The sequence below is a fragment of the Spermophilus citellus genome, assembly GCF_964194105.1.
Source record: "Spermophilus citellus genome assembly, chromosome: 5".
In the NCBI taxonomy this organism is placed as follows: domain Eukaryota; kingdom Metazoa; phylum Chordata; class Mammalia; order Rodentia; family Sciuridae; genus Spermophilus; species Spermophilus citellus.
In genome coordinates, this window is record NC_138186.1 from 132976304 (window position 1) to 133003419 (window position 27116).

General features: G+C 38.9%; 1 protein-coding gene across 3 annotated transcripts in view; it reads left to right on the forward strand.

Moving 5' to 3' along the window:
• NCOA7 (nuclear receptor coactivator 7) overlaps positions 1 to 25740 on the forward strand; it is a 123761-nt gene extending 98021 nt beyond the window's left edge. For 2 of the 3 annotated variants that reach the window (XM_081295833.1, XM_081295834.1), the window contains exons 10-15: positions 11071 to 11218; positions 17326 to 17451; positions 18983 to 19135; positions 22491 to 22586; positions 22960 to 23033; positions 23420 to 25740. In XM_081295833.1, coding sequence (XP_081151959.1) covers positions 11071 to 11218; positions 17326 to 17451; positions 18983 to 19135; positions 22491 to 22586; positions 22960 to 23033; positions 23420 to 23555 — 733 coding nt within the window. In that variant the 3' untranslated portion in view covers positions 23556 to 25740. Of the gene's footprint in view, positions 1 to 11070; positions 11219 to 15869; positions 16033 to 17325; positions 17452 to 18982; positions 19136 to 22490; positions 22587 to 22959; positions 23034 to 23419 lie in introns of those variants that run through there. The other variant, XM_081295835.1, reaches the window with a different exon arrangement.
• Positions 25741 to 27116: the final 1376 nt, after the last annotated feature.

A 27116-nucleotide genomic window follows, 5' to 3' on the forward strand; every position in this document is an offset into this window, starting at 1 on the left:
CAGCATTTCAGTTCACCACATAGAAGGGAGTTTCTAAAAATATGTCTGAAAGTAGAACAAACTTCCTTGCACCCTTAGTGTTCTTGTTACCACTAGAAGAGAAGCTTTCTTATTTTCCTTTTAAGAAGCTGAGAGATTAACAAACCCTCCCAAAGCCTCCAGCTCATGACAGGTGGAACCAGTTTGGGAACTCGGGCCTTTTTCTTTACTCACAGCTATGTTTTGTTTTTTTTGGTTTTTTTTTTAAGTGGGAGAACTGGGCATGGTGGCACACGCCTGTTTTCCCAGCTACTTGTAAGGTTGAATTAGAAGGATCACTTGATCCCAGGACCTGGAAAAAAATGAGACTCCATCTAAAAATAATAATAGTAGTAATAATAATAAGAGTGTGAAGGGAAGCAATAGGGAATCCTACCATAACTACTAATGAATCTTGTTCAATGAAATAAGATGGTAATCATACCTAAAGTCCACACACCTAAGGTATGAATGGTAGTAGAATAATGTTTCACCCCAAGTGTCAACTCTTAGTTCCCCATCAGGTTTTCTGTCTCCCAGCTCTGCAACTGTGTCAGGGACAGGTGCTCATAAAGTGGTAAAAGTAGGGTAGTCAGGCTGATCATCAAGGAAATGGCAAAGCATACTGCTGAAGACCATAAACTGCCCTGAGGTTTATCATTTATTGTCCAGACCTGTTATGCTGTGTGACCTTGGGCTAGTTAATCTGTGTGTAACAATCTGTCTCTTTATTCACTAAATAGGAATAATAGTCATGGTGGCTACCTCCTAGGGTCACAGTGAGAATAAATGAGTTCATCCAAACACAAAAGGAAATTTTGTTGCTGCTGCTGCTATTACTTCTCCTTCATTCTGCAATGCTTTGTTGCCTCTGAGGTCAAGCACTGCTTTCCAAGAGCTTGTATCAATCACCCTCTTTTAATCTCTTCTTCACAGAGGACAACATTATCTGCTAAATAGGGATTTGTATCATAAATGTGGTGTCTCCTTTGGGGTGAATAAAGCCCTGAAAGAGCCTTGTTGAAGGTGAAGACTTTCTCCCCTTTTTATTCTTTTTTCTTATTAGTTCCTTTTATATATATAAAATAGGGTTCATTTTGACATAATTATATAAGCATAGAATATAATTTGCTCTAATTCACTCCCCAACACTTCCCCTTTCCCTTCCCTCCTCCCTTCCCTTGTTCCCTTCTCTATTCTACTGATATTTCTGTTATTCATTTATAGTTTTGTTTTTGTTTTTAAGTTAGTGCCTTGTAGATTGCATGCAGTCAAGATTCACTGTGATCCATTCATATACGTACATAGGAATGTTAGGGTCAGATTTATTCCATTGCTCTTCCTTTGTCCTGTCCTTTCTCTCGCCCCCTTCAATCCCCTTTCTCTACTTGAAGAGGAAGACCTTTTTAAAGTTTATGAAGAAATATGATTAAGCCCAAGTCTGAGATTAAACAGAAAGCCTAAACAATGCCTGAGTGCCAGAGTGAATACCATTGCTAGTTGGGCTCGTTTGGTGCCCAAAGTGTACATGGTGGGTGTCTTTCTAAGCTCACCACCACACTTGAAGTCTAGCTCTGGGCATCTCTTACCTGGATCACTGTTGTGACCACAGCACGAAGCCTTTGTTTCTGGTCAGTCCTGTCTCCTCCTGGCCTTCCCTTCTTGACACCCTACAGTCCTAGAAAACTCCAGATCTGGTCATGCATCTTCCCTGCTACCTGTGTGCAGGTATGGCCCATGGAGACATCTAGGCTTCAGCTGCTGACACAAATTCTTCCCTTTGCAAAGGTCCCTGTATCCCCACGCCGTTTTTACTTAATAGTTGTCTTTAAATTACTTAAATCATCACAAATTTTAAAAATATTTTTACTTCACCTCTTCTTGAGCAGTCATATCTGCTTATTGTGTTTATTATAAATGGCCTTTATAGAGGCTCATAACTATTAAAATGTGTTCTTCTGTGTACCTTCTGAAGAGACTGGGGCCACCGGTGCCACACTTTGGAAGGTAGTGGCCTCAGGATATGGTCCAAGCATTTTATTTTATGCCTAAGACTCTCTGTGACTCAATGACCCACCAGCTCCAACTTCTATCTTATCTCCTGCCATTCCATAAAGGGTGAGTCTCGCTCGCACCTTCCTTCTTTCCTCAGTGGTTCCACCCCTGCCAGTTGAGTTTTTACTCCCCACAAATGCCTCAGCTGGGACACTGGCTGGCTTGCCTCATTGTCTTGATCCTATATTAGGATAGTTTGTTTCCCTCCCATCACCAGGCCGTCCAATGTAGAACCTAGATCTCTTGCCTCTCAACAGTCCTGACTCCATTATGGAGGCCTCTGTGAGACCTGACTGCACTGTCCTTTCTCTCTGCCTTGTATAATTTGTCTTTATTACAGTGACCCTGCTCCTTAAAAGACACATCTTTGTACATGTCCTTCCAGAGGGTACCATCTCCCCTTCCTCCAGCAATAGACATTTCAGCCTCTCCCAACACCTAGTTCTCCCCCGGTCCCTGGGAAGCTGTCCCTGACCCCAACCTGAGATGCTACTCCAGATGGCTAACTTTTTTCATTGCTCTAAGAAAGAAAAAGAGAGAGAGTGAGATGGAGAGAGGGGAAGGAAAGAGAAAGGAAGAACAACATGAGCACAGAGCCAGAGTAGATGCTAGAGCAAAGATGCTGGAGCATGTGGCTGGGGCAGAGTGTATTTTGGAGAATGGCGTGAAACAAAGCTTCCAGGAAACCCCTGTGGAGTTTGAATTCATCCTAAAATCCATGGAGAGACAATAAGCTCACTTCCACCTCTTTGTTCTTTCTTGGCCTCCTTCCAGAACAACTTAGGCTTCCTCTTTTCCTAGGACCCAGTCCTTGACCTAGTTTTCTGCCTATAGGTTTCACACCCACCGCTTCAGGACCAGTTAGCAGCCAGGGCAGCTGTAATTAGTGATGCTGGTGTTGGGTCAGCCAGAGGCCCTGGACAGTGTCCTGGGGCAGCTGATTCATGGGAAACCACAGAGTGAGTCACTAAGGGAGTATCAAAAAAGCCATCAAAAGCCATTTTCTGAGGTCAAGAAGATGATGACTGAGATAGTGTTGATTTGCATAGTTGGTGACTTGGAAAAAATCAGTTTCACTGGTGGTGAGAAAAGGAACAAGATTTTTAAAACTGTCTCGTTCCAGAAAGTTTGGCCCATAGAAACAGAGCCAAACTGTTTGAACCAGGTTTAATTTAACAAGGGCATATGCTAAAAGGTTAATAAAATCAAAGTAGGGAAACTCAGAAATGAAAAGGAGTTGGAAAATATGCTAACCCACTTTTTTCTGAAGGGAGAGTGAAGCATGAGAAGGGGCTTTAGGAAGAAAGAAACTTCCAGAAACATTTTTTTAAGGACAGGGAATACAAGTAAGCTTCTGGATCAAGATGAAGGAAATAGAGGGATCGAAAGGATGGGAGGGCAGGGATGGAAATGATGGAGGAAATGCCCACTCTGTTGTGCGACCAGCACGCTAGCTTCATACTAGAGGTTCCAAACATAGAAGTTAACTAGAGATATCAAATTAAAGACACTCAGTTTACCTTTTTTCTTGCCCAGCTAAGAGACGGCTTCTCCCGGCTCCTGCCTCTAGCCACCTGGCGGTATCGAGGTTTACACAAGAGAGCAGCAGGAGAGAGAGGCACTCTACGCCAGAGAGTGGGCTTTTATTGGGGAACAAAAAAATTCAGGGGAAAATTTCATCCAATGAAGGTCGAGGGTGACAGCATTCCAAGGTCAGGGTCAGTGATTGGTTTCCAGGTCAGTGGTCAGTCACACCCCCACACGGACAAGCCCTCGCACCTGGGAAGGGTGGGGAAGAAGCTCTGACACAGCTGGTCTGAGCACCTCACACCCAGCCAAGGAGGTAGCTTAATCACGTGCGAGAATGGCTTCCCACACTCCTTGAGTGGGACTGTCAGAGTGTCAGAGAAGAGGCTTCTGGGCTGGGGATGCAGTGTGCTTGCCTGACAGGTGCAAGGTCCTGGGTTCAATCCCCAGCACCCAGAAAACAAAGAAAAAGAAGTACTTCTTCTGAAGAAATAGATCACTATGGGAGATGGCAGGGGACACATTCTAATAGTTCAGTAGACCATCCTCTGCTCAGAAAGGAGGCAAGGAGGAGAAGACGAGAGGGCATGAGGGGGTGAAGAGGAGTAGCAACTGGATAGTGTAGAAAAGGAAGAGAACCACAGTGAGTGTGGGGATTCACTTAGGGAGGGCTTTTCCTCACCGAGGTTGGGTGCCTCTGATTAGTACTGGATCCATTACACATGAAGGAGCCAAACCAGCAATGTTCATCAACCCCAAAGAGGATTTAGATCAGTGAGTGTGGCTGTTTCTATAGGAGGTGGCTTGGAAGGGCAGGCACAGAGGAAGTAGGTTATCAGGGGCACTAGTGAGAGCAAGGGGAAAAGATTGGGCTGGAAGTATAAATCCAGGAGGACCTAAATGGGAAGTGGAGGAGGAGGAGAGGGCAAAGGGAGAGCAAGGCAAGTACTGTCAGCAGGAAGGCATGGGCAAGGCAGAAGGCAAAGGGACAAGGAGGGGAATTTTGGGACTTGAGGTCTGTAAACAGACCTCTGTAAAAAGGGGTCAAGGTTTAGTTAGGAAACTCCCGTTAGTCAAAAAGAACCATTCCAAGAATTAGACTAAGTAAACTTCAGGTAACTGTAATCCAGTTTAAAAAACTAAATAAAGATGAAGTCATATCCTGTCCTTCCCCAATTAAATAGTGTAAATAGCATAAACAAAGGACATTAAGCAGAAGTAGAGCTAGAATTAGGGATATTTTTTCCTTCCATTTGGTCTCCAAGGGCGGTTGAACTTAAGTAGGCAAATTGATTCTAAATGGATTTGAATTTTCTCTTGTAGAGCAGATGACTTCAATTCTTCATTCCTTCTCCTTTTTCCCTCATGGGCATAATAGCATGAGGGCCCTTGTTGTATAAGACAGTGAGGACCTATTATGCTGAGAAGTAACACTGAATGAAATTTGGGTGCACTAGTGCCCAGAATATCTGAGGGAAAAGACTGAAGGTTTCCCATCAGGGTGCCTCACTGAAGAATGAGCATTTGAGGTTTCCTGTCTCATTTTACCTGAGACCTCCCACGCAAGAAGCAACTGTTGGCTGCAGAGACAGAGCCCATTGCCTGGACAGAGGAAGGAGGCCATTCAGGGCTGCTGACCCACTTCCCCAAGAAAGGAGCTAAGTACTGACTGGTGGTCCTTGGGCCTGAAAGCTAGTCCTGTGAGCTTACTGGTAAAAGGGGCAGGGGCAGGAATGGGGCCTGGGAAGCATGTGCCCTTAGAACCACCCAGAATTGACTTTGGCTTCACTGATAAAACCAAAAGCCAAAGAAGAAACTGACCAATGACCCCTGGCTATAGACAGATTAAAAAAATGCACCTTACCTCCTTGGAGTTCAGCATTTATTAAGTAGGCAGCCATCTTAGACTGACTGGAACGTATCTAGGGATGAGGTGTTTGGACTCTTTGTCAAATCACACAACCTTAGTTTCCTTATCTTTCTGTCATACACAGTAATTCTTGCCTCATAGAGTTACTGGGCAATGTAAGGTCCTTGAGGCAGAGAATCACAGCTTTTCTTTATAGGTAGCATTATATTCATCAGCTCTGGCTGCACCATAAGGTTGTTTCTCTATTTTATACTAACATTTTTATGACTGAGTCTTTATTGTATGGTATTTTGAGAATCGTCTTTTGCCATCTCTAGAGACCTTCCTCCTGTGGAAATTGCAAGAAGCCCAGTGATCAACCAATGTAAAGGCCTGCCCCTGGCTGCTCTTGACCTTGACCCACCATTGGCTGCTTCAGAATAGACCACTCTGGGAAAAACAAAACAGAGTTTTGATTTATCATTCATTGAAAACCCAGCATTCCTGAAAGAAAAGGCTTGGGATGAGTCCCCTCCCCTGGTTCCCCCAGATTGTTGTCCCAGGCTGAGCTATTTCTTCTAGGAAGAATGGCACTAGCAGGCAAGAATGCTATATGCCAAGATTGACCACACCACCCACCCCTACTTGCTACACACATATATACCTATGCAGCCTTTCCTTTCATAGCATGCCCAAGTGGCAGGGGCTTGGTCTAAACTTCAGAATTAGAAGTACACTATGCCCAAATCTGTCTGCTCCCAAAGTAATCCTAGCAAGAATGGAGTACCTCCTTCCCTCTTGGAGAGTTTCCCCTTAAGAATGTTGGGGTAGAGAAGGGAGTGTTATCCTTAGCTATGGGCTTACCTCTGTTGACCCACCTTAATTCATCTGAGAAACTCAAATAATATTGAATTTCAAAAGAGAAAACATTCGGCATTATGCTTTTCCTTGTGAAGTTCTTTGAACCTTATACAAATCTTCCCTCTCTCTGAGCTTCCCAATGGTTTATGGGAATGAGATGTCTTGATCAAGCAGGGAATGTCCCATTGTATCCTAACCCTGGAGTAGTAAATTCTACATATCTTGTATTGGTATAAATAAATGGGACAGTTGAAATATTCACCCTGAGCAATTTAATGTCTTTGTCACCTGAAATGGAACTGACTGGCAATTGCTGACATAGGTTCTCTCCTTAAAATCCTTATAGACTTGCACTTTTCACAACATTTTCTTTTTACATCTAGGAAGGAATACTATCTTAACTGCAAATCTGTGACTCATCTCTCATTCACTTGTTCTCTTGCACAAGAATACATGACAGCACAAGCTCTAAGGCTTTTCAGAATGTTTGCTTCTTCACTCGGTGTTCAACGATGATAACATCACAATGAGGATTCAATGTTAGTGGATGAATACGCAATCCTTCATGTAAAGTGGGTCCAGGAAGTAATAAAAATGTCTTGTGTCATAACTAGGAAATGAACTGGGAAGTGGTTCAGAAGTCAATGTGAAATAAGTAGAGGCTCCATAATGTGGTAGAAAGAACCCTGATTGCCACCTCAAGAGTTTTAGGCCTGGTTGTGATACTGATAGTTGACTTCAGATCCCTCATTCCTTATGTCTAAGGGAAGATAGTTGAATTAAGTGATAACCAATAACCCCACAGGCTCTAATATTTAAAAAAAAAAAAAAAGCTTCACCAAGACAAAGGAACTGACATTTGGGTGTGCAGGAAGTGTCAGGACATTGATGTCCATCCAGAGTCATCCAGGAACACACTGGTAGTTTAACAAGTCAGGTTGATTCTGTGTGACAAAACACATCGTAGGGAACTATGGTTCACCCAGTAAAAATGTGTTAGAGGGATGAGGGTATTATTCAGTGGTAGAGTGCTTGCCTAGCATGTGTGGGGTCCTGGGTTTCATCCTCAGCACTGTAAAAATAAAAGGGTAGTGCTAGAAAGGATTTACAGAATTTGGGATTGAATTAGGTGATTTGAGGGGAGGATTTAAGGAAGCAGGGATAATTTCATGATTGGGTATCTTTTATCTTTAAATGAGAAAGACTATTACTGGCAGCCAAGCCAAGGTAACCTGTCTGGATCCCAGCTGGCCGGATTTGGCCACCTGCCTGCAATAAGAAATTAGCAAATTATGGAGAAAAGGAATCTTACTCAGTTTGATTAAACTGTGAAGAAGCAACTAGATTGCTTCTCCACAGGTCCTTCAGAAACCATCATAATTTATAGAAACAAAGCCTAGTGATGTACATATGTAGATTTAGCCAGGCCGTGCTAGTCAGAGAACCTGTCACCCCAACACGGGCCAGTGGTAGTTTTTTTTTTTTTTTTTTTCCATTCTCATCAGAAGGAAGTTTGGGAGTTTCAAGACTAGCAAGACTAATGCTGTAATTGGTAAAGAAGCACAGTCATTTATAGTACTCAGATTAAGGGGTGTTTGCTTGTTCTGTGGCTGCACAGTGTCTTGTTTTTCTCTGTATTCAGAAATGATTACAGAGCAGTCTTGTTTTTGTCTCCATTCGTCACTGTCATAGGGTGGCCTCACCTGATACTAATGTTCTACGAAGTGGTTTTTGTCCAACAGGAAGACACCAGGGTCTCACTCCCAGAAACCTGAAGGCCTAGCAGATAGTAATAGTAATGGGCTAGAGCCCAGGTGGGAAAGGCAGCTTTTCTCTTTCTCACAAGTAAGCTAGCAACAAGTAATTTGTGTTTTTTACATTTGAATATTTTGTCATGTGAACAGATACAGAATAAATGTCTCCTTTTCCAAAAGTTAGAGCAAAGTATACTTAATTCTCAACTCTACTCCAGAATATATTTAAGATGGACTCAACTTGTTAAGTATTGAGAAAACTAGAAGAATTAGAATTTTACACGTCTCAAGCCTTTCTGCACTAGTGATTTATTTCATGTTTTCTCAGTTAATTTCTCATCAGAAATTGGGAAGAAAACTATTAATAAGGTGATCCCTATAAAGGAAAACATGGTATTGTAAAATTATATGATTTATAGTATTACATAATTAAAATTGACTCAGATTGTTTGTTTCACAAAGCAATCCTATTTCTGGGAAGATATCTAATAGCTTTATCTGTACTTGTATGAAATGAGGTGCATACAAAGTTAATTCATCATAGCATATTTATTGTAGCACAATCTTGGAAACAACCCAACTATTCAACTATAGAGAAAGGCTACATAAAGTACATTAAATTCACGTGGCAAAATACTATATAAGTATAAAAGAAAGAATGAGGAAGCTGTCAGTATATTGATGTGGAGAGATAACTAGCATGTGATGTCAACTGAAAAAATAAGATAGAAAATACTAAAAACAAAGTGAAGACAAAAATTTATTCATATCTACATATTTAACACTACAAATACACAAAATAAGTGAATAAAGTAGTCACCTTTATTTGTGATGTAGATAGGAATGTGAGAAGGAAGCTTCTCATTGGATGCCTTGTTAAATATATATTAAAATTGAATCATATATATACTGCCTATTGCAAAAATTAAAATAATTTAAAGATATATATGATAGAGAATATGTCTTTTTCCTACCACATTCCAATTTCTAGCAGTTAACATTTTAAGTAATTGGTTCATGTGACTGTGGGGTTGACAAGGTGGAAATTTTGAGGGCAGGCCTAGAGGCTGGATCCCCTGGGAATAGTTGATGCTACAGTCTCATGTCTAAAGAAAATCTAGAGGAAGTATTCTAGTAATCTGCTTTATTATAGTCTAGTGATTAAATGTTAATTACATCTCTAAATTTATCTTCATAGCAACATGGAGGCTAGTATTTGACCAAAAATTGGATACCATGATCTAGCCAAAGTGAATCATAACAATCATGTGCCTGCTCAATCATAACATGTATCAATATCCATATTTATTTTTATTAGAAATGTGAACATAACACTGATAACACATCTAGTCTTGGGGAATAACTTTCCATGTTTAGATGGAGAACTCTGAAAGGAAATACCCCTTTAAAATATGTGAAAATTTGTAATTCCAAACCATGGGAAAAAAGACATAATTCTTCTAAAAACAGAAGCAACTGCTTAGGAAACACTTTGAGTAGTGGTTAATGTTTACTTTACATAAAGCTTCCATAAATTGAAAAGAAAAATATTGACACCACAAATCACAAGGAGTCAATTCACAAAAGAATGACTCCAATTAGGAAGAAAACACTAATAATTGTTTAACCTCAAAAGAAATCCAAAGTGAGTTGATCAAACTTAAATAAGTGAACTCCTTTAAATGGTGAAAAGGTCCAGCAAAGTTTTTATGAAACTTAGATACAAGCTACCGCTCTCACGTTGAATAGACAAGTCAGCCTTTCAAAATTGATTTGGCAATATCAGTAGCGAGCTATAAAATCATGCCCTTTGGCCAACATTAATCCCTTTTCTGGGAACTAATCTTGAGGAAATGATTCAACAGATGGTAAAAGGTATAGCCTGCAGATATTCATTGAAACACATTTATTCAATCAAATAAATCTACAAGCTAAATATCCTAACAACAGAAATGCAGGCTAAATGTGGTTTATTGATTTCATGAAACGTAGCTGTTAAAGAGGAAGACAGCAATGAGGTAAAATGAATATGATATAATGTTACATATAACAGTTACACCTTGTCTCGGTTACAATGAGAATTGTGTGTTAGCTGTGTTTACTTGTGGGCAAGAGCAGAAAGGAACATGGAAACCTAAAACCAGTTTTATCTCTTGGGATATCAGATTTGGGGGTGACACTTGTTTTTACTTTAGTCCTATTAGTAGTATGATAATACTCTGACATGATTATAAGCTCCTTAAAATTAATCCTAAAGTAGCATTATCCCAAACAATACCCTCAAGTTGGAATTATTTTGTAATCACAGACTTGAAGAATTCTGTGATGCTGTTGTCCTCTCCCCTGCTGTGATAGACATAGGTACCCAGGCACTGAAACCGAAAACCCCCAGTCTCTGCTCAGAAACAGCCATCTGTCTGTTGATTAAGCCCGGAGAGGAGAGATGCTTTAGAACTCCATATTCTAAACATGTAAGAGACCAGAGACAGCAGAAGCAAAGTACATTTCTATGCTAATATAACTGGGTCTCTAATTCTAAAATGATAACTAGTGTCATTCCCAACACTTTCTAGTTATCAAAGATGTTTTATTAAAATTATAATAGTACATGAAGACCCACAGGAATATTGTTTATCTTTGTTCCCAACTAAGGTTTTAGATCAACATTTTTTTCTCAGTGAATACAAGTATCCAGTGAAATGAAAACTCAATGAGGAAGAAATATTTGGTGTAAATATCAAGTTTTTCTTTTTTTCAGTTTTCCCATAGATTAAAAGACAGGTTTAATAGTTCTCAGTGCTTGTGGACTTTTGTTTTCATTTCTTGGTTCTTATTTTCTGAGTTTAGAAGCCACTTGTAGAGATAATCTCAACAGCAGGAAATTTCTCAATTAGCAAAACAGAATTGCCTAGCAGATAAATGATGGTTTTATGTACCCAAGTCCCTACTAGTACCTGCTAGAAAAGCGGACTTGGTGTTAACCTATATCACAAACATGTTTTACAGGGTGGATCATTTGTACACATTCTTTGTTCAGTGGTCTCCTGATGTCTATGGGAAAGATGCCAAAGAGCAAGGCTTTGTGGTGGTGGAAAAGGAAGAACTGAATATGATCGACAACTTCTTCAGTGAGCCAACAACCAAGAGCTGGGAGGTGAGCACGTGGGAAGGGACTAGGCTATCGTGGTCCCTAAAATGCAGGACACAGTCAAAATGGCCTTCCATTGGGATTCTAATAACTGGCTAGCAAGAAGGTAGAGCTCCTGCAATCTAGAGAAGTAAGCAATAGTTAGGCCTTTTCCAAGCTCCCATCACCCTCACCAATGCTTGTGACAGTGGAAAAGAAAAGATAGCTAGAAAGAAGGAACTGGATTAGTCCGGCTACTTATCTCTACTTTCTTTCCACGTGGAAGACAAAAGTCCAAAATTACTATGAGGAAAATAATACTGGCCAGGATTCCCCTGCCCAATGCAAATGCAAGTTCTACCCACTGGCATTACCTGGAACCAATCCATTGTTACAGTCTTCTTCCACCTTTATGGGTGGAGAAGGAGAATCCTGGCTTCCCTAGAAGCTAACAGGTATTGATTCTCAACACATCCAAAGTAAAAGTCATTCTTCTCTAAAACTTGTTTCCTCTCATGTATTTCCATTTTAGTTAGCAATGCCAGAGTCTGAAGTCTAAATATACCACATTATCTCCTTCATCGTCGTACCTAGTCTAGTCACCTCTAGTTGGAATCTTGTTGATTCTTACCTTAAGTGGTGTGGGACCTCTGTTCCCCTCCATCACCACTCCCTAGGCAGGTTCCCCTGACTCTAGTCTGGATTTCTGCACCTTCCCTTGAACTTGGAACAGCACTGCCGTCCCAGTCTGCCCATCAGTCCATCCCCCTATACTCAAGATCTCAGAACAAGCTTTATCTCTCAATTCTATAAAGCAAGGCCTGCTTGTTGGAGGAAGATTAGAACTTTAGGAAACTATACTGTAGAAAATTTTAAAATAATATCTAACAACATTAGGCACTTTTGTGTTTCCTTTGATTTTTTTTTTTTTCCTATTTTGCTTTCGCCTTTTTTCTAGATGTGGCAGGGAATGAGTCATGTTTTTGTTTTTGTTGTTGTTGTTGTTTGTTTGTTTTTGCAAGATGAATTGTGCTTTATATACTGTTAAGTGTCTGGATTTTCTCACCTGACATTGTAAGAATTGTAGTAGTAAAGACTTTTAAGAGCTTCAATTTTAAGGGTTACATAGTATTTTGGAACTCTGTTATAGTTTATTTAACAATTCCCCACTTGAAAACTTATGTTGGTTCAAACTTCATAAGGATATGGTGATCTGCAAATCTTTTTATTCCTTAGTTGCCTAGAATTAGAAGGTATAAAGGCACTAATTTTTAACACTCCTGATTTTTAATATAATACTTGCTTAATTGCCAACAAAGTAAGAGATAAACTCCTCACTGTGCTTTTGCTATTATTGCTATTATTCTTTCTGAAAATTTTTGCTACTTTGGAAATGATATAAGTTAATATTTATTTTCTTGATTACTAAGGATAGAATGAATTTGAATGTATATTAGCCATTTTTTTTTCTTCTTTGTGATGTCCTCTTATTCTCCCATTTTCCTAGAGGAGTCTTAACAGTTCCATCACACTGTTTGAACTCTTTATGTTTAAGAATTTAAATTCGGGCTGGGGCTATAACTCGGTAGCACAGTGCTTGTGTGGTATGCACGAGGCACTGGATTCAATCCTCGCACCACATTAAAATAAAGGTATTCTGTCCATACATAACTACAAAAAAAATTTTTAAGAAAGAATTTTAATTCTGTATCTCCTGTATATGTGATAGATCTTCCCTCGTTTTCTATTTTTCTCTTAATTTTGTTGATGGTTTTTATTTATATTTTTTTTCTTCTAGTGTTTTTATGTATAGGTGGTCCTATTGTCTCCATTTAAACTCTTCACCTCAATCTACAGTTAATTTTTACATTATAATAATATATAATTATTATTATTTCATATCACAATAAGGATAAACATTTATGCTTGATAACAAGTATAATAACATCCTAAAGGGGTTTTGCTTTCTATTGAAGTCCTTCAGATACTGGATGATACAGTTAATTTTTTTGATGTATGGTAAATGATATTAATAGCCATTTTCCCAGCAGTATTTAATAATTTCTGTTGTTTTCTCCATCATATTGAAAGGTCTTTTTTGTTCTGAAAGGTCTTATATATATATGTATATGTTGTGTATATATGCACATTTTTTATTTGCTTGCTACCTATTTAACTTCTTATTTAAATACAAAGCACAGCCAGGCACAGTGATACATGCCTGTAATCCCAGTGGCTTGGAAGGCCGAGGCAGGAGGATAGCAAGCTCAATGCCAGACTCAGCAATTTAGCAAGGCCCTAAGCAATTTCGGGAGACCCTGTCTCAAAATAAAAAGGGCTGGGTGGGGCTGGGACTGTGGCTCAGTGGCAGAGTACCTGCCTAGCATGTGTCAGGCACTGGGATCGATCCTCAGCACCACATAAAAATGAACAAATAAAAAAAAGGCATGTTGTCTATCTACAACTACCAAAAAAATTAAAATAAAAAGGGTTGGTGATGTGGCTCAGTGGTTTAGCACCCCTGTGTTCAATCCCTGGTACCCAAAAAATAAATAAATACACAAGCATGCTCATATATTGCCATGTTAAAGCTTTCAGTAATTAATTCCCAATTGCATAGAGCAATTGTTACCCACCTGGCAGATCATTAGAATAACACCTGGGGATTTTTTTTTTTTAATTAAATCCTAGACCCTTCCTAGATGGTTTCGAAGAATAGCTTAGTTTTAGAAATGCTACCCTATAGGATCAGTGCTAAGCCCTTCATGGCTTCAGGGTTCTTCATTTTTTCTGCTCTTGCTCTTTCACCAGACCTCATCCACCTCCTTTATCTCTGCTTCCCTTGCTCTCTAGTCTCCAGCCACAGTCAACCCAGAAACCATCTCTGTATTTTCCCTGTACCCTCCACCTGGCACATCTCCCCATACCCTACTGTCTACTCACAAACCAAAGTACCATCTCCTTTGTGAACTAAGGCATCTCAGAACACCCAGGTGACCCCCACTTCCTTTGAGGTTCTATAGCTTTTAGCATACATATCATGTGGATTTATTTATTCATTAATTTACAGTTGTCTCTCAACTATCTCCTCATTCACCAGAGCCTATGGACTGCGCTGTGTCCCTATGCCTGGCAAAGCACCTGTTATGGTGAACATCACACAGAAAGCACTTCACAAATGTCAGCTGTCATAAAGTGCCAGGGACTGAAGAAAGTGCTGTCATGTTGACAACGAATCTGAGTGATTCTGCCCCAGTTTGTGTTTAGACTCCTACCTCGAGGGTCAGTTCTGGCTGACCTGGGACTGGGTATTGACCTGCCAGACTCCATTTTATAACCAGCCCCGGGATGGCCGTGCAATGGCACCCTGATCCTCATAGTAGTCCACAAGACTGAAAGGCCACTGAGATCTGGCAGGGTTGATACCACCGGTTGTCAGTGACCAGTTCTGCTCCCTCACCTGTTGATGCTTGAACATTAGAGAAGCACTCCAAAGCAAGCATATAAAGCAGGATTTATTTTAAAAAGGGTGACATCGACTTCTCCTGGGAGGGAGGAGGGGGCTATAGCTTGTATCCTGGTATCCCAAGAAGTGAGGTGTTCTGCCTTTTAATACCTTAGGCTTCCTTTGTTCTCCTGCCCTCTTCCCCTTATCTTTCTCCTTCCTGCATGTGTGACTAGGCCCAGGAAATGCTCAGTGGGATGGCCAAAAGGTGGGAACCAGGTGGACTGAAGGGGAAAGGGCAGGATGGAGCAGGCCAGGACACATTAGTTAACAACTTGATAGCTCTCTGTAGGGGGGGGGGGGGGACAATTCCTGGGACAGGTTACCTTGCAACAGGTTGGAGCAGGTTATCTTGATAGGGTAGAGGAAGGAAGGGCTCTGAAGGCATTTCAATTCCTCAGGGGGTAGTCTCCAACTTCCAGGACTCCCCCAAATTGGCCTCCTCTGACCTGATTTACCTATACTGACTGCCTACCTAATTCTGGCTTCAGTGTCACTGAAAATTGATCCAGGGGTGCTCTACATTTCTTTCCAAGTCCTTGCTATCTGATCTTTTGAGGAGGACTCATTATGGTTTTTGTTCATGAAGACTAATTCTTAAATATAGAAAGATAAATATTACTTTGCCAGTAGTTTTGTAAATCTGAATTTAATTTGACCTCTTTCACAGCCTCATATAAACCAGATGTTCTCCCATTCTTTTAAATCCCTCATACCCCATGAACATGACTTGGGATCAAAATTGTTCTAACTGTAATAAACCGACCTCAATTGAAGGCTCCCTTTTGGCCTTCCTTTGAGATTAAAACTGATGCCCGGGAACAGATGTACCATTTAAAATCAGAGGTTGAACCTAAAAGAAGGGGCAGAAAGAAAACTCTGAAAAAAGTCAGGGTGAGAAAAGCAAAGTTAGCCAGAGGACAATTAAGCAAAAAAGGACAAGATGAAGGAAGAAGAAGAAAAAAAAACACCCTCAAACAAAAGGGTTTTATTGCACTGTTAGGAAACCACCATTTCAAAGGTGAAAGTGTCATTTTACAGTCTCACGCTCTGCCTGGCAGGAAGTCTGTTCTCTGTAAATCCTAATTTGGGCGTGTTCCTGTAGAAATGTTGAACTTCCTCCTAAGGGAAACAGAAACTTAATCAGGAAGCTAGATACTGAAAAACAGTTGTAGCTCAGCGTGCCTGCCAGTGTCTGGTGTGGAAGCAGAGAGCAAAAACCTGTTCCTCATTAGACGGGCTACACTTCTCAACGGTCACAATGAGAGACCCACGATTGCCCTTGGACATTCAGATTTTCTATTGTGCCAAACCTGACCAGGAGCCTTTTGTGAAGGTAGGTTGGAGTGTGTCCTTGAGGGATAATAAGGTGCTGAATTCTCACTGATCTGCCACTCCGGTATGTTTTCACATTCGTTCTAAGGAGAGAGGATTATGCTAGCATTTCAACCAGAGCTGGTCAATTTATTTGCTGTGAATATGGATATACTGTGGTTGCCTCTTTCACTGTGAATCAGAAATCGATATTTGAGGGTTTTTTTTTTTTTTCATTCTACAGCCTTATTTTGTAGCTATGATAAGTATAAGTTTCACCAAAAACATGCTGCTTTATTTAATACATTTAAAATGCTGGTTGTGCTTCTTTGGAAGTGTTCTCTCTACCTAAATTCTCTTCCAGAAGATGGTAAAATTTATAAGCTAATTTCCCTACCAGAAATCTGGCCCAGATGGCCGTGGGTACTTTGTATATGTCACTGTGTGGTTTGGAAATTGAGTAATGCATTATCTAACAACTTTCACTAGATGACATTTAAATGCTTTTTCTCTATAATACAAAAGTCATTAATACTTGTAATTAGGCATTTGGATGAATTAGCTGTCTGATATAATTTAATTTTAAAAGAATTTAGTGTTTTATCCAGAATTTAAAAGGGACAAAAAAAATGTATGTTAAAGCAAGAAGGACTATAGTAGTTTATAAAGATGACTATAATTATACAATAAGTGTTGTATACAATATAATGTTTTTCAGTTTAGAAGGGAAAAATACTTTGGCCATTTCTGAACTGTATGTAATATTTGTAACCTGGTTGTAATTTAGAGCAAAGCTTCATGCTTCTCCTGTTGCTGTTCCTGGTAGCTGTTATTTCTATCTGGCTTAGTTGCTATGTGCACAACCTTGAGAGAAAACACCAAGAACCTTGATTAAAAACTGTCCTTATTGTTCCAAACTCCCTATTTATAGAAGACTTACTCACTGAGTGATCTCTGATTATTTCCTTGACAATTTAAATTTAGATGCAGGCTAAAGAAGAATAATTTCGACCATTTTCAAGGGTATAAATTGCTCGTGGAGTTATAAACAGCTCTCACGCAAGGAATGAGCAATCAGCAGCAATAGCAAAACTGGAAAATGAGTGATTTTAATTCATACATATGAAGTGCCTCAGCTGAACTAAGTTGTGCATTTGATCTGGAATCAAAAAATTAACCATTTCCCCAAATGCCTGTTTAACTTATGTCCTGCCACCAAAACTCTCCCTTTTCAGTCAGTCAGGTATCCAAGATAGCTTTGTTCTCAGTTGAGGAAAAGTCATCTTTGTCTTGGGTTGTTTTTTCTTTGCCTCAGATCATTACCGTTGAGGAGGCGAAGCGCAGGAAGAGCACGTGCAGCTACTATGAGGACGAAGAGGAGGAGGGGCTACCAATCCTGCAGCCCCAAAGTGCGCTGCTGGAGAACATGCACATAGAGCAGGTGGGTCCTCCCTGGGGACTTGGGATGAGGGTCTGCTAGGCCTTCAGAGATACTCCCCAACTCTAACTGCATTCGCTCTTTTCACTCCGGCTGAGGGATGAGCCAGGGCTGAAGGGAGGAACGTGAAGTCCTAACCAAGGCCAGCCTGAGCTTCTCTGCTTCTGAAAAATTGTAACAGTCTTTTCCACTGCCTTTCTGGGAGTATAAGCAACTGATCAGACATGAATACCCTTCTCTCATATCTAAAGGAAAAATTACTTCTTATCTTATAAAGAAATATAAGTGTCCTACCAAGGTCCTAATGCATTTTAAAAGGATCCAAATTTATCCCAGTGATTATTGCAGAGTTCTAATGGCTATTATTTATAGGGCTCAATAAAATTAATATAGCAAGTATACTTTCTTGCTTTTATGAAAACACCTGACTCTAGAAAGAATTTTTCTTTTTCTTTGCAATTTTGTTTTCTGAAAATCTGGTAATTGTATTTTATGAGATGTTATTATATGCTTATATCTGAACTTTGGTAGGAAATCACTTGTACTTCTTTTGTCAGTTAGCTTAGAAACCTAAATTTCACAGAACTTAAAGAGTCATCAAGTTCAATTCCTCAGTTTACAAATGAGCCAGTGAAGGCCCAGGAAAATCAAGAGAATTTACCAAGGAGCTAAATATAAGTAGGGTTCATGCTGACAGTGTCTGGAACTGATTTGAAACATTCTGAAGACAGCACGTCATCACTTCCTTTCATGATATTTTCGAAGACATATACATCATTGGTATTTATGGCAGCTAAGTTTAAGCTAAATATTGATGTGGGTGAAAGGTGCAGGTACAAGGTGGACAGATAACCTCTGACATCTAACATAAGGCACCTGTGGTTTGTTGCTATCAGATCTGTGGGAAGCCATAATTGTCACGAGCTGTTCTGAATCTGTGAAAGTTTAGAAAGAACCATTGGAAAAGTATGAACTATTTGTTAAAAGTCAGATTGTGATATTAAAAAAAAAAAAAGAGTATGTGTCTAGTTCATACTTCCTTACCTGCCTTGATCAGTGTCTTCGAAAGTTTGTCACATACCACATGACAAAGTTTCAGTCAATGACGAATTGCAGGTGTGACATGGTACCCTAAGATTATATCACCTAGTGAATGGCAGGCATCTTAGTTTGTGTAAGTACACTTGATGATACTCACATCACCACAAAATTGCCTAACAACACATTTCTCAGAACATATACCTATTATTAAACAGCATACCTCAGTAGCATAGGAACCCACAGTCGGGCCTGGAGGGGAGAAGCATCCTCTGAACAGCCTCCCTGCCAAAGTAAATGCTTTAAAGCAATGATTTTTTTTTCCATTCTCTTTCTTGGTTTATGGTGGCAAATATTTACCACCATAGACCAAGCAATGCATAAGTAAATATAAAACTTTGGTTTGAACCACAGGCATATATTTTATGCCTCAGGTTTGCAAGTCATTTGCTGATTTGTGGTTGAATCGTGTGTTTGCATCTTCTTGTACTGGCAGCTGGCCCGACGCCTTCCAGCAAGGGTGCAAGGGTATCCATGGAGACTGGCCTACAGTACCATAGAGCATGGAACCAGCTTGAAAACTCTCTATCGGAAATCAGCATCACTAGATAGTCCAGTCTTATTGGTCATCAAAGATATGGATAATCAGGTGAGTCCTGCTTCTCTCAGAGAGAACACTTTTTAGTGTCAATTTTCAAATCTACCCAACAGAAGAGAGATGAGTACAACGAGTTCTCCTCACCCACATTTCACAGTTAGCCTGATTTTGCCATGTGTGCTGCTTCTCTTTCTTTTATCTTCGTTTTTTCTTTCCCGAGGTATTTTGAAGTAAATTCCAATCATGATGTCATTGCACCCCTATGTACTTCAGAATCATTTCTAAAAAGAATATGGAACATAATCTCTAAGTATAGTCACATTCTAAGGAATTTTTTTTTTCCTATGCTGACCATGGAGTAGGAAAATATAATGGTATTCAATAACCTAAAGCTGAAAAGTTGAGAAAAGTCAGGTCTGGATTTGGGGACAATTTCAGAAATAAGTTCCAGTGCCACACCAGAGTTTTTTCCAAGTGACTGAAGTAGCACCCACAAAACTTGCCTGCTGTGGCTGTGATGGGAGCTTGTCAAAGCCTCAGTGTGTCATGCCCAGGGGCCCAACTGTTAAAGAAGCATCAGGGAATCCCCTGTGCCATTCCTAATTGCATGGTCACCAGTTACAGCTGACCTTTCTAGGAGGCACTGGTTAAATCTAAGTATTACCACCCCCATCCACTCTTCAGTGTGCTCTTCCCTCAAATCGACTTGGAGTATGTGGCTTCCTTCATTTACTACCCGGTCAGTCTATTATGTCTCAAAAGAAAGACAAGTCGAGCCTGATCTTCATTTATTTCAGTTTGATCTGTGTGGTATTCAGGTGTTTTGCCACTTGTGACACAGCCTACTTCCTGCCCCCATAATCCCCAGTGCAGATTGTTGGAAGCTTACTCTAGGCACACATGGCCAAAAAAGACAGGACTCCCTCTTCTCCCAGACGTGGTGTATCCCCTCTAAGTGTAGGTTCCCAGCACTTCTTATTCCCTACCTGAGATCTGTGTATCGGAGACTTAAATCCAGGCAAGTGTGGCCTAAAGGCAGGGAGAAGGCTCTCTTCCTCCATCCAGCCGCTGCTCACAGGGCTGTTCGATGGCATGGCAGGCTGAATTTAGAGATTTCCGGTCCTGTTGTTTCGGCTCATGGGGCAGAAGTTGCACCATAGGCGAGGCAAGCCAAGACCACAGCCTACTGCCTCTGCCCAGCACCTTGCTCATAAAGCAGGATTATTCCTCTGAGAAAAGCAGGCTATTGTCTAGTCTGAGCTCCAAAGCAGTCACTTGGAGATTTTTCACAGGGGAAGAGTCAGGCTATAAAACAGAGCTCTGAAGTTATCTCCAAGAAACTTATTTAAATAAGTATAGGGAAGTTCAAGTCCCACTCTAGAAAACAATGAAAAATTTGGTGGTAAATAATGAAAAGGAAGCTGGTAGTCCTGTGAAGGCAACAACCTGAACTAGACAGTCTGGTTTACTAGAGAGAACCTGGAAAAAAGACAGCTAAGGAGAATCTTCTTAGAATCAGGATAAACTCCATAGACTGGCCGAAGAAACTGCCCCTGCAAAGGCACCTAAATGTAACTGAATTGGACTGTGGAGTAATTTATAGCACAAATCACTGTTGAAAACAAGAAAACAATCGTCAGACAAGTAACATGGCACCTAATTTTTACTAATCTAATTTTATTGAGGTGTAGAAATGTTACTCCTTTAGTTCTCTGTTACACCTCTTCACTTACTGTAGTGCTGTTTGTTATACATTGATATAGTAGATCCAAACCCAAAAATAAATTGCTATGATTACTAATTTACATTTTATAGTTGAGAAAAAAAGAATAAATATACATTTATAGGTTTTGTTATATTAACCTTCATTTTAGCATTTTTGATTGTCTTCATATATTTCTGTAGATGAGTTTATTCTATTATTGCTAAAAAATGTTACATTTTTATATGATGTAGATCCATACCATTATTTACTTGTTTGATGGAGTTTCTTCCTAAATAAATGAACAGGAAAAAAGACAATAGACATTTCCTATATAGCCACAGTGCTATAGATATTACAAAAAAAAAAATCACAGTAATTTCCTAGTATTATCCAATGGATAATAATATCCAAGTCCTTAAATGAATTTGCATGTTGGCTAAAAAAAATTATAGTTAAGAAAGAATATTATTATTTAGAATCCTGCAGAGGTCAGAGAGTAAGGATATCTTTTAATGTTGATTTGTCTGAAAGGAACCCATTTTCTACTTATGGCTATTGCCCATCTTATCATATTTTAGCACCATGTCTTTAAAAAGAGATACCTCATGTTATTTTTTTAGTACTATTACTGAAAGATCTCGGAAGAAAGTGAAATAGAATTTTAATGTTTTTTTCTTTGTTCTTAACAGAAAAATTTGGTAATAGGAAGTATGAATAACATTGGTTAGAAAGTTTCTAGGCTTTTGTTCTACCCAATATTTAGTATTTCAAGTGTAATTGGTAAAGAAGAGAGCATACTGTGGTTATGATCACATTAAAAAAATTTTTTTTTAGATTTTTTAGACATTTTTCAGATAACCTTCATTAAAGCAATGTTTCTACACAGGGATTTGAAACAGAAGGTATACATGAATCACCTAGAGACATTTTTAAAATAGATATGCTCACCACTGCCAGCCCACATCCCTGCAAGTACTGAGGCTGTGGCCATACATATTCTGAAAATACTGTTCCTCATGTAACTTACCTATCCTTCCAGCCTCCCAGTATGAAAAAGCAGAAGAATCATTGATTTAAACACATCTAGTTTCACCTTAAAGCCCATAGGATTATGAAGTTACTTTTTCATTAAAAGTTATCTCAAATTAAGATATATTGATCATCATGTTTAGGTGGAAGTTTTATTAAGCATATCAATAAGCATATTAATTACTTGTTTTTACAAATCAAGGGGAAGGAAATTTATTTCTGCTGGGGAATGTCTGGCCATAATTCCTCTTATAAAACACATGAGAGATGTGACCATTTTCTCCCAAGCAGGCATTTCTGTGTGCAAGACACATCATCATCTTGTTTAATGTTCCCAATATGTTGTAAAGGAAATTTGTCTCTGTAGTAGACTTTGGCAGTCTTTTAAGATTGAAGCAACTTGTGGGCCTTGAACAAACAAGTTCTCTGACTTCTCTGATGGCTCTTCCATACACCAGGAAGCCTGGCCACTTGGGTTCCAATAAAAAATGGGGACATTTGGTGGATTCTTTTGTTTGGTCGTCTTTTTTACTCAAGAGCTCCAATTTAGTAAAATCTTTGCTGGAAGAGGTATAATTACATCTTAAAACAAGATTGTAAAAAAAAATATTTCAGAAAGCCTTTCTATGGGAGGCTTAGGTTTGAAAGTACACATTTGTTTTCTTTTGACAGATTTTTGGAGCATATGCAACTCATCCCTTCAAGTTCAGTGACCACTATTATGGCACAGGCGAAACTTTTCTCTACACATTTAGCCCTAATTTCAAGGTACCTGATGGGGGAAATGTTTGATTCCTCAGTAGTGGGAGTGGCAGGGACTGTCCTATGAACTTATGAACTCACTTCAGCCTGGGTCAGCACTTCATGACTGTAGCACACAAACTGCTTAGGGTCCCTGGCCTTGGGAGTGTGGGAACCAGGGAGGGGATGCAGATTATACCAGCATGTAACTGAAAGGCCCTTCCTACTTTGTTACACTTTGGAGATCTCCTTCTGTATGGGCCAGGTCTGATAATCAGGAGCCTTCTACATCAAAGGGAGGTGGATGGCTCCCTTCCACATAATAGTTCTATTTAAGATTCTGTCTTTGCTATTTCTCCCGATTAAAATGTCTGTTCTCTGTTTTGTTTTCTACCCCAAGGTCTTTAAGTGGAGTGGAGAAAACTCATATTTTATCAATGGAGACATAAGTTCTTTAGAACTTGGTGGTGGAGGGTAAGGTTTTTCTTTGTCATTGTTTTACCACTTGACCTGTGAGAGTCTGTGTTGACCCAGTTAACCAAAACCTCAGTGTCAGCAGATTTTTTTGCTAGTTCATGTGCTTTAATTAATTAGGATAGTGGACTAACACATGACACTATCCTAATTAATCAAAGATAAAAATCATTTGTTCATGTACCTAGTTGAGAAATGACTACCCCATGTCTTTTAGGAAAGACAGGTCATTTAAACAAAATGAAGGAATGAGGGCCTTTATTTTGCAAGCAATTTAGAGTTTTTACTGTCTGTGGCATAAAGGAAAGAAGAGGCAAGGGAGAACAGAAAATATGCCATGTAAGATCTAAGTGTATTTCCCTTTTTTTCCTTTAACTTGTTTTCAGGGGAAGATTTGGTTTATGGCTAGATGCTGATTTATACCATGGACGAAGCAACTCATGCAGCACCTTCAATAATGACATTCTTTCCAAAAAGGAAGACTTCATTGTGCAGGACCTAGAAGTGTGGACATTTGAGTGAAATTTGGACTGCCTTAAAATATAACATTAAAAAGACTGGGTTGGATCAACCCTCCTAAAGCTGGCTGGAAAATGAAGCCCCAGCCCAGGCTGCCTCATCCCACAATGCTTTCTTTCTGCCATCATCTCAGAGCATGGTCACTTTGCAAAAAGATCCTGAAAGGTACGTGTGGAGGGCAGACACTGAAGAAAGAAATTTGAAGTCCAGATTGTTCAAAGACTTTGTTCTTCCACTTCTTTCAAATCCATACAGTGAGGAATTGGAGTGTTTATATGAGTTGAATGCAAGTTTTATTTTTGGTAACTGTGAAAAAAAAGATACTGTGGAAATATATCCATGCCTTGTGTATTTATCAGCATAAATTTTCATTGCAAATTGTACAGCTATTGTTTGCCATGGAAAAGGTTAGTCTCATTTAGAAAAACTAAAAGGACACAGCACTTAAAGGGAATATATGATTTTTTTAAAAAACAGTTTTATTTATTATTTCTAGTGTATTGTCTAAAATATGTTGGCAGGTTTTTTTTCTTTTAATATGTCAAATCTTGAAATAAATAAATGTATACATATTGTGCTATGTTTTGGGAACAAGTCTGTTTGATTTATATAATTTTATATTGATTTTTTTTTGCCCTGATTGTTTAGGGTGGTAGGTCTTAAGCAGTATATATATTTCTAAATTTTTAAAAGCCCATTACCAATGTTTATTGATTTGACTATAGAAATAGTCAGGTTGTTTTGTTTTGTTTTGTTTTGTTTTGTTTTTGTTTGGTTGGTTTTTTTGGTTTTTTTTGTTTTTTTGTTTTTTTGGGGGTTTTTTTTTTTTGGTACCAGGGATTGAACTCAGGGGCACTTAACCACTGAGCCACATCCCCAACCCTTTTTTTTTGTTTTTTATTTCAAGACAGGGTCTTGCCAAGTTGCTTAGGGCCTCGCTAAGTTGCTGAGGTTGGCTTTGAACTAGCTATCCCCATGCCTCAGCCTCATGAGTCACCGGGATTACAGGCATGTGCCACCCTAGGCCAGCTTTCTATTTGATGATTACAAAGGTACATTTTAAATTACCCGAACATATTCATGTAAAGCAGAATATACCATCTTTTGACATTTATAGAAATGGAAACCTTTATGAACCCAGACTTAAAACAAAACTTGCTTCTGAAAAAAAATTATGTTTCTTATAAAACCATATGTGTTGATAACAAAAACTTTATTTTCATAGTGTTCTTTTGCACAATTTCTCCCCCAAACGTTTACATTTTAAAAGGGAGTGTTTTAATTTCTGCTTTTTTAAAAATCAGATGAAAAAAATGTCAAATTGGACCAATTGTCTTGGGTTTTAGACTCTTATTTGAGGAAAAAATGCAAATAAATGCATTTATACCAAAATTGGAATAAAAAGGAAAACCTATTTTTTAATGTGAACTCATTTTCACATAAAAGAACCTCTTTTATTAAAAATAATAATAAAGCCTTATAAAAAACTTAATATTATTAATTGCTAGATTTTTATGAAAACCAAAGACTACTAATGGAAAAAAATTAAATAATAGCCAAAGCTGAGAAGAGGTATGTCACAAATTATTTCCACAGTGATGTTTGAAAGAAAAAATTTATAACAAGCAGTATTTACATATTTTCATTTAAAAAAAAAAAAAGCAGTTCTTAGAATATTTCTCTTATTTTAGTTCCCCATTTTAGGCTATTTGTAAGAGAACAAACTGTCCAATGGCCTCTTATCAGATCAACAATTATTGTGCTATGTTCTCATTCCATGCAAATTTAAAGGAATACTATAAAATTTTAAATCCATAGACTAGGCATACTTTTTATCCAGTTTTCATAGTGAGAACTCTTGATAAACATATTGGCGGTTTAATCTTAATCTGCTTATTAAAAATAAGTTGGTGTGAGATATCAGGAATGTCTCATGATGATCATGTTTACCATGTATGCCATTTGCAACCATATGCTATTAATAAACAAAATGCTCATTTTGCATATAGTTCACTCTTACCTAGTTTAGTCCATGATACTATACTTGTGAGAGCATATCCAAATGTTGTGTTCTCTATTTAAAACAGTATTGTCCAATCAGAAATGTGTGGCCCTTCATTTATGGATATTGACTATATGTAATGCAGTGCTATCCCAATATTTTCAATAAAGGAATTTATGCATTCAGTGTGATTTTCTTTCCTGAAGTTTCATTTACCAAGTATTTATTGGGTAAAGTCCTACCTCCAAGATATTGCAAGTACACTTCCAGACCAGTGTAGTAAGGCAAGTCACAAGAATTTTTTGATTTCCCAGTGTATATAAGATTTATGTTTGCAGAATTGTGTAGACTTTTAAGTGTGCAGTAGCAATATGTTTAAAACAATGTATATTCTTAATTAAAAGTTCTTTATTGCTGAAAATACCAATGATTAACTGAGCTGTCCGGAAAATGGCACTGACAGACTTTGCTTGATGGAGGGTTGCCACAAACCTTCAATTTGTAAAAAGTGCAGTATCTACAAAGTTGATGCATTGTACACAACTTGATGAAGCATGACTGTACTCAAGTTTTTCATATTGTGAGAGGTGATGAAATATCCAAGACTAAACAAAGTTCAGAGCTTATGTTTTCATTGCTGCCCTGGAAATTCCCTCTTAATTTCTGGTAGCCACCCTCTCCTTGTTCTCCCATCAGTTCATGGAAACTGCTCTTATTATAGGTACTAAAGACAACTCTGGGCATCCTCTATCAAGTTTCTTCTCTGTTCTTAATCCTTTCAGCTATTCTGTGAATAATGACCTTCTTTTAACATCTGACTCAACCTGATTCCTAATTTCTACAAGAGTCACCTTACCCTCTGAAAAATTTTCTGCCATCTAGCTCCTAAAGATGAAGACCCCCAAGCAATCTTGTTCATAAATCCATATCTAAGAACTGGGGTGGGAGGAGGCAACCAAAGGTTTCTTTAGAATCTGTTGGAAATTATTTAAATGCATCCTGATCTACACACCACCAGGGACACCTGAACTTGTGACAACCACCCTTGATTTAAGTTCCCTTTCCTTGGTTCCTCTTAAAGTTTTAGAGACAAATGAAACAAGACTAACGAGAACTACACTCCTTCTGAGGAAGGCATTAGAATTTCTTTTTTTTTTTTTTTAAGAGAGAGTGAGGGAGGAGAGAGAGAGAGAGAATTTTTAATATTTATTTTTTAGTTCTCGGCGGACACAACATCTTTGTATGTGGTGCTGAGGATCAAACCCGGGCCGCACGCATGCCAGGCGAGCGCGTTACCGCTTGAGACACATCCCCAGCCCTAGAATTTCTTAAAGTAAAAAAGAGTGCTAAGATTTTGATGTTCTTCTTAGGATGTCTAATCTATTTTTTACTGATTTAATCAGGCAGAGAAAGGTAAAGAGGTCAGAAGTCAAAGGAAGTTCCAGAAGCTTTAAAATAAGGGCAACCACACTTGCCCCTCTGGAAGTTTAAGAAGTGTCTCTGACCACTTCTATCTGCCCAATCATGACAAGTTCTGCCTCATTCAGGGGAAACCTTAACCT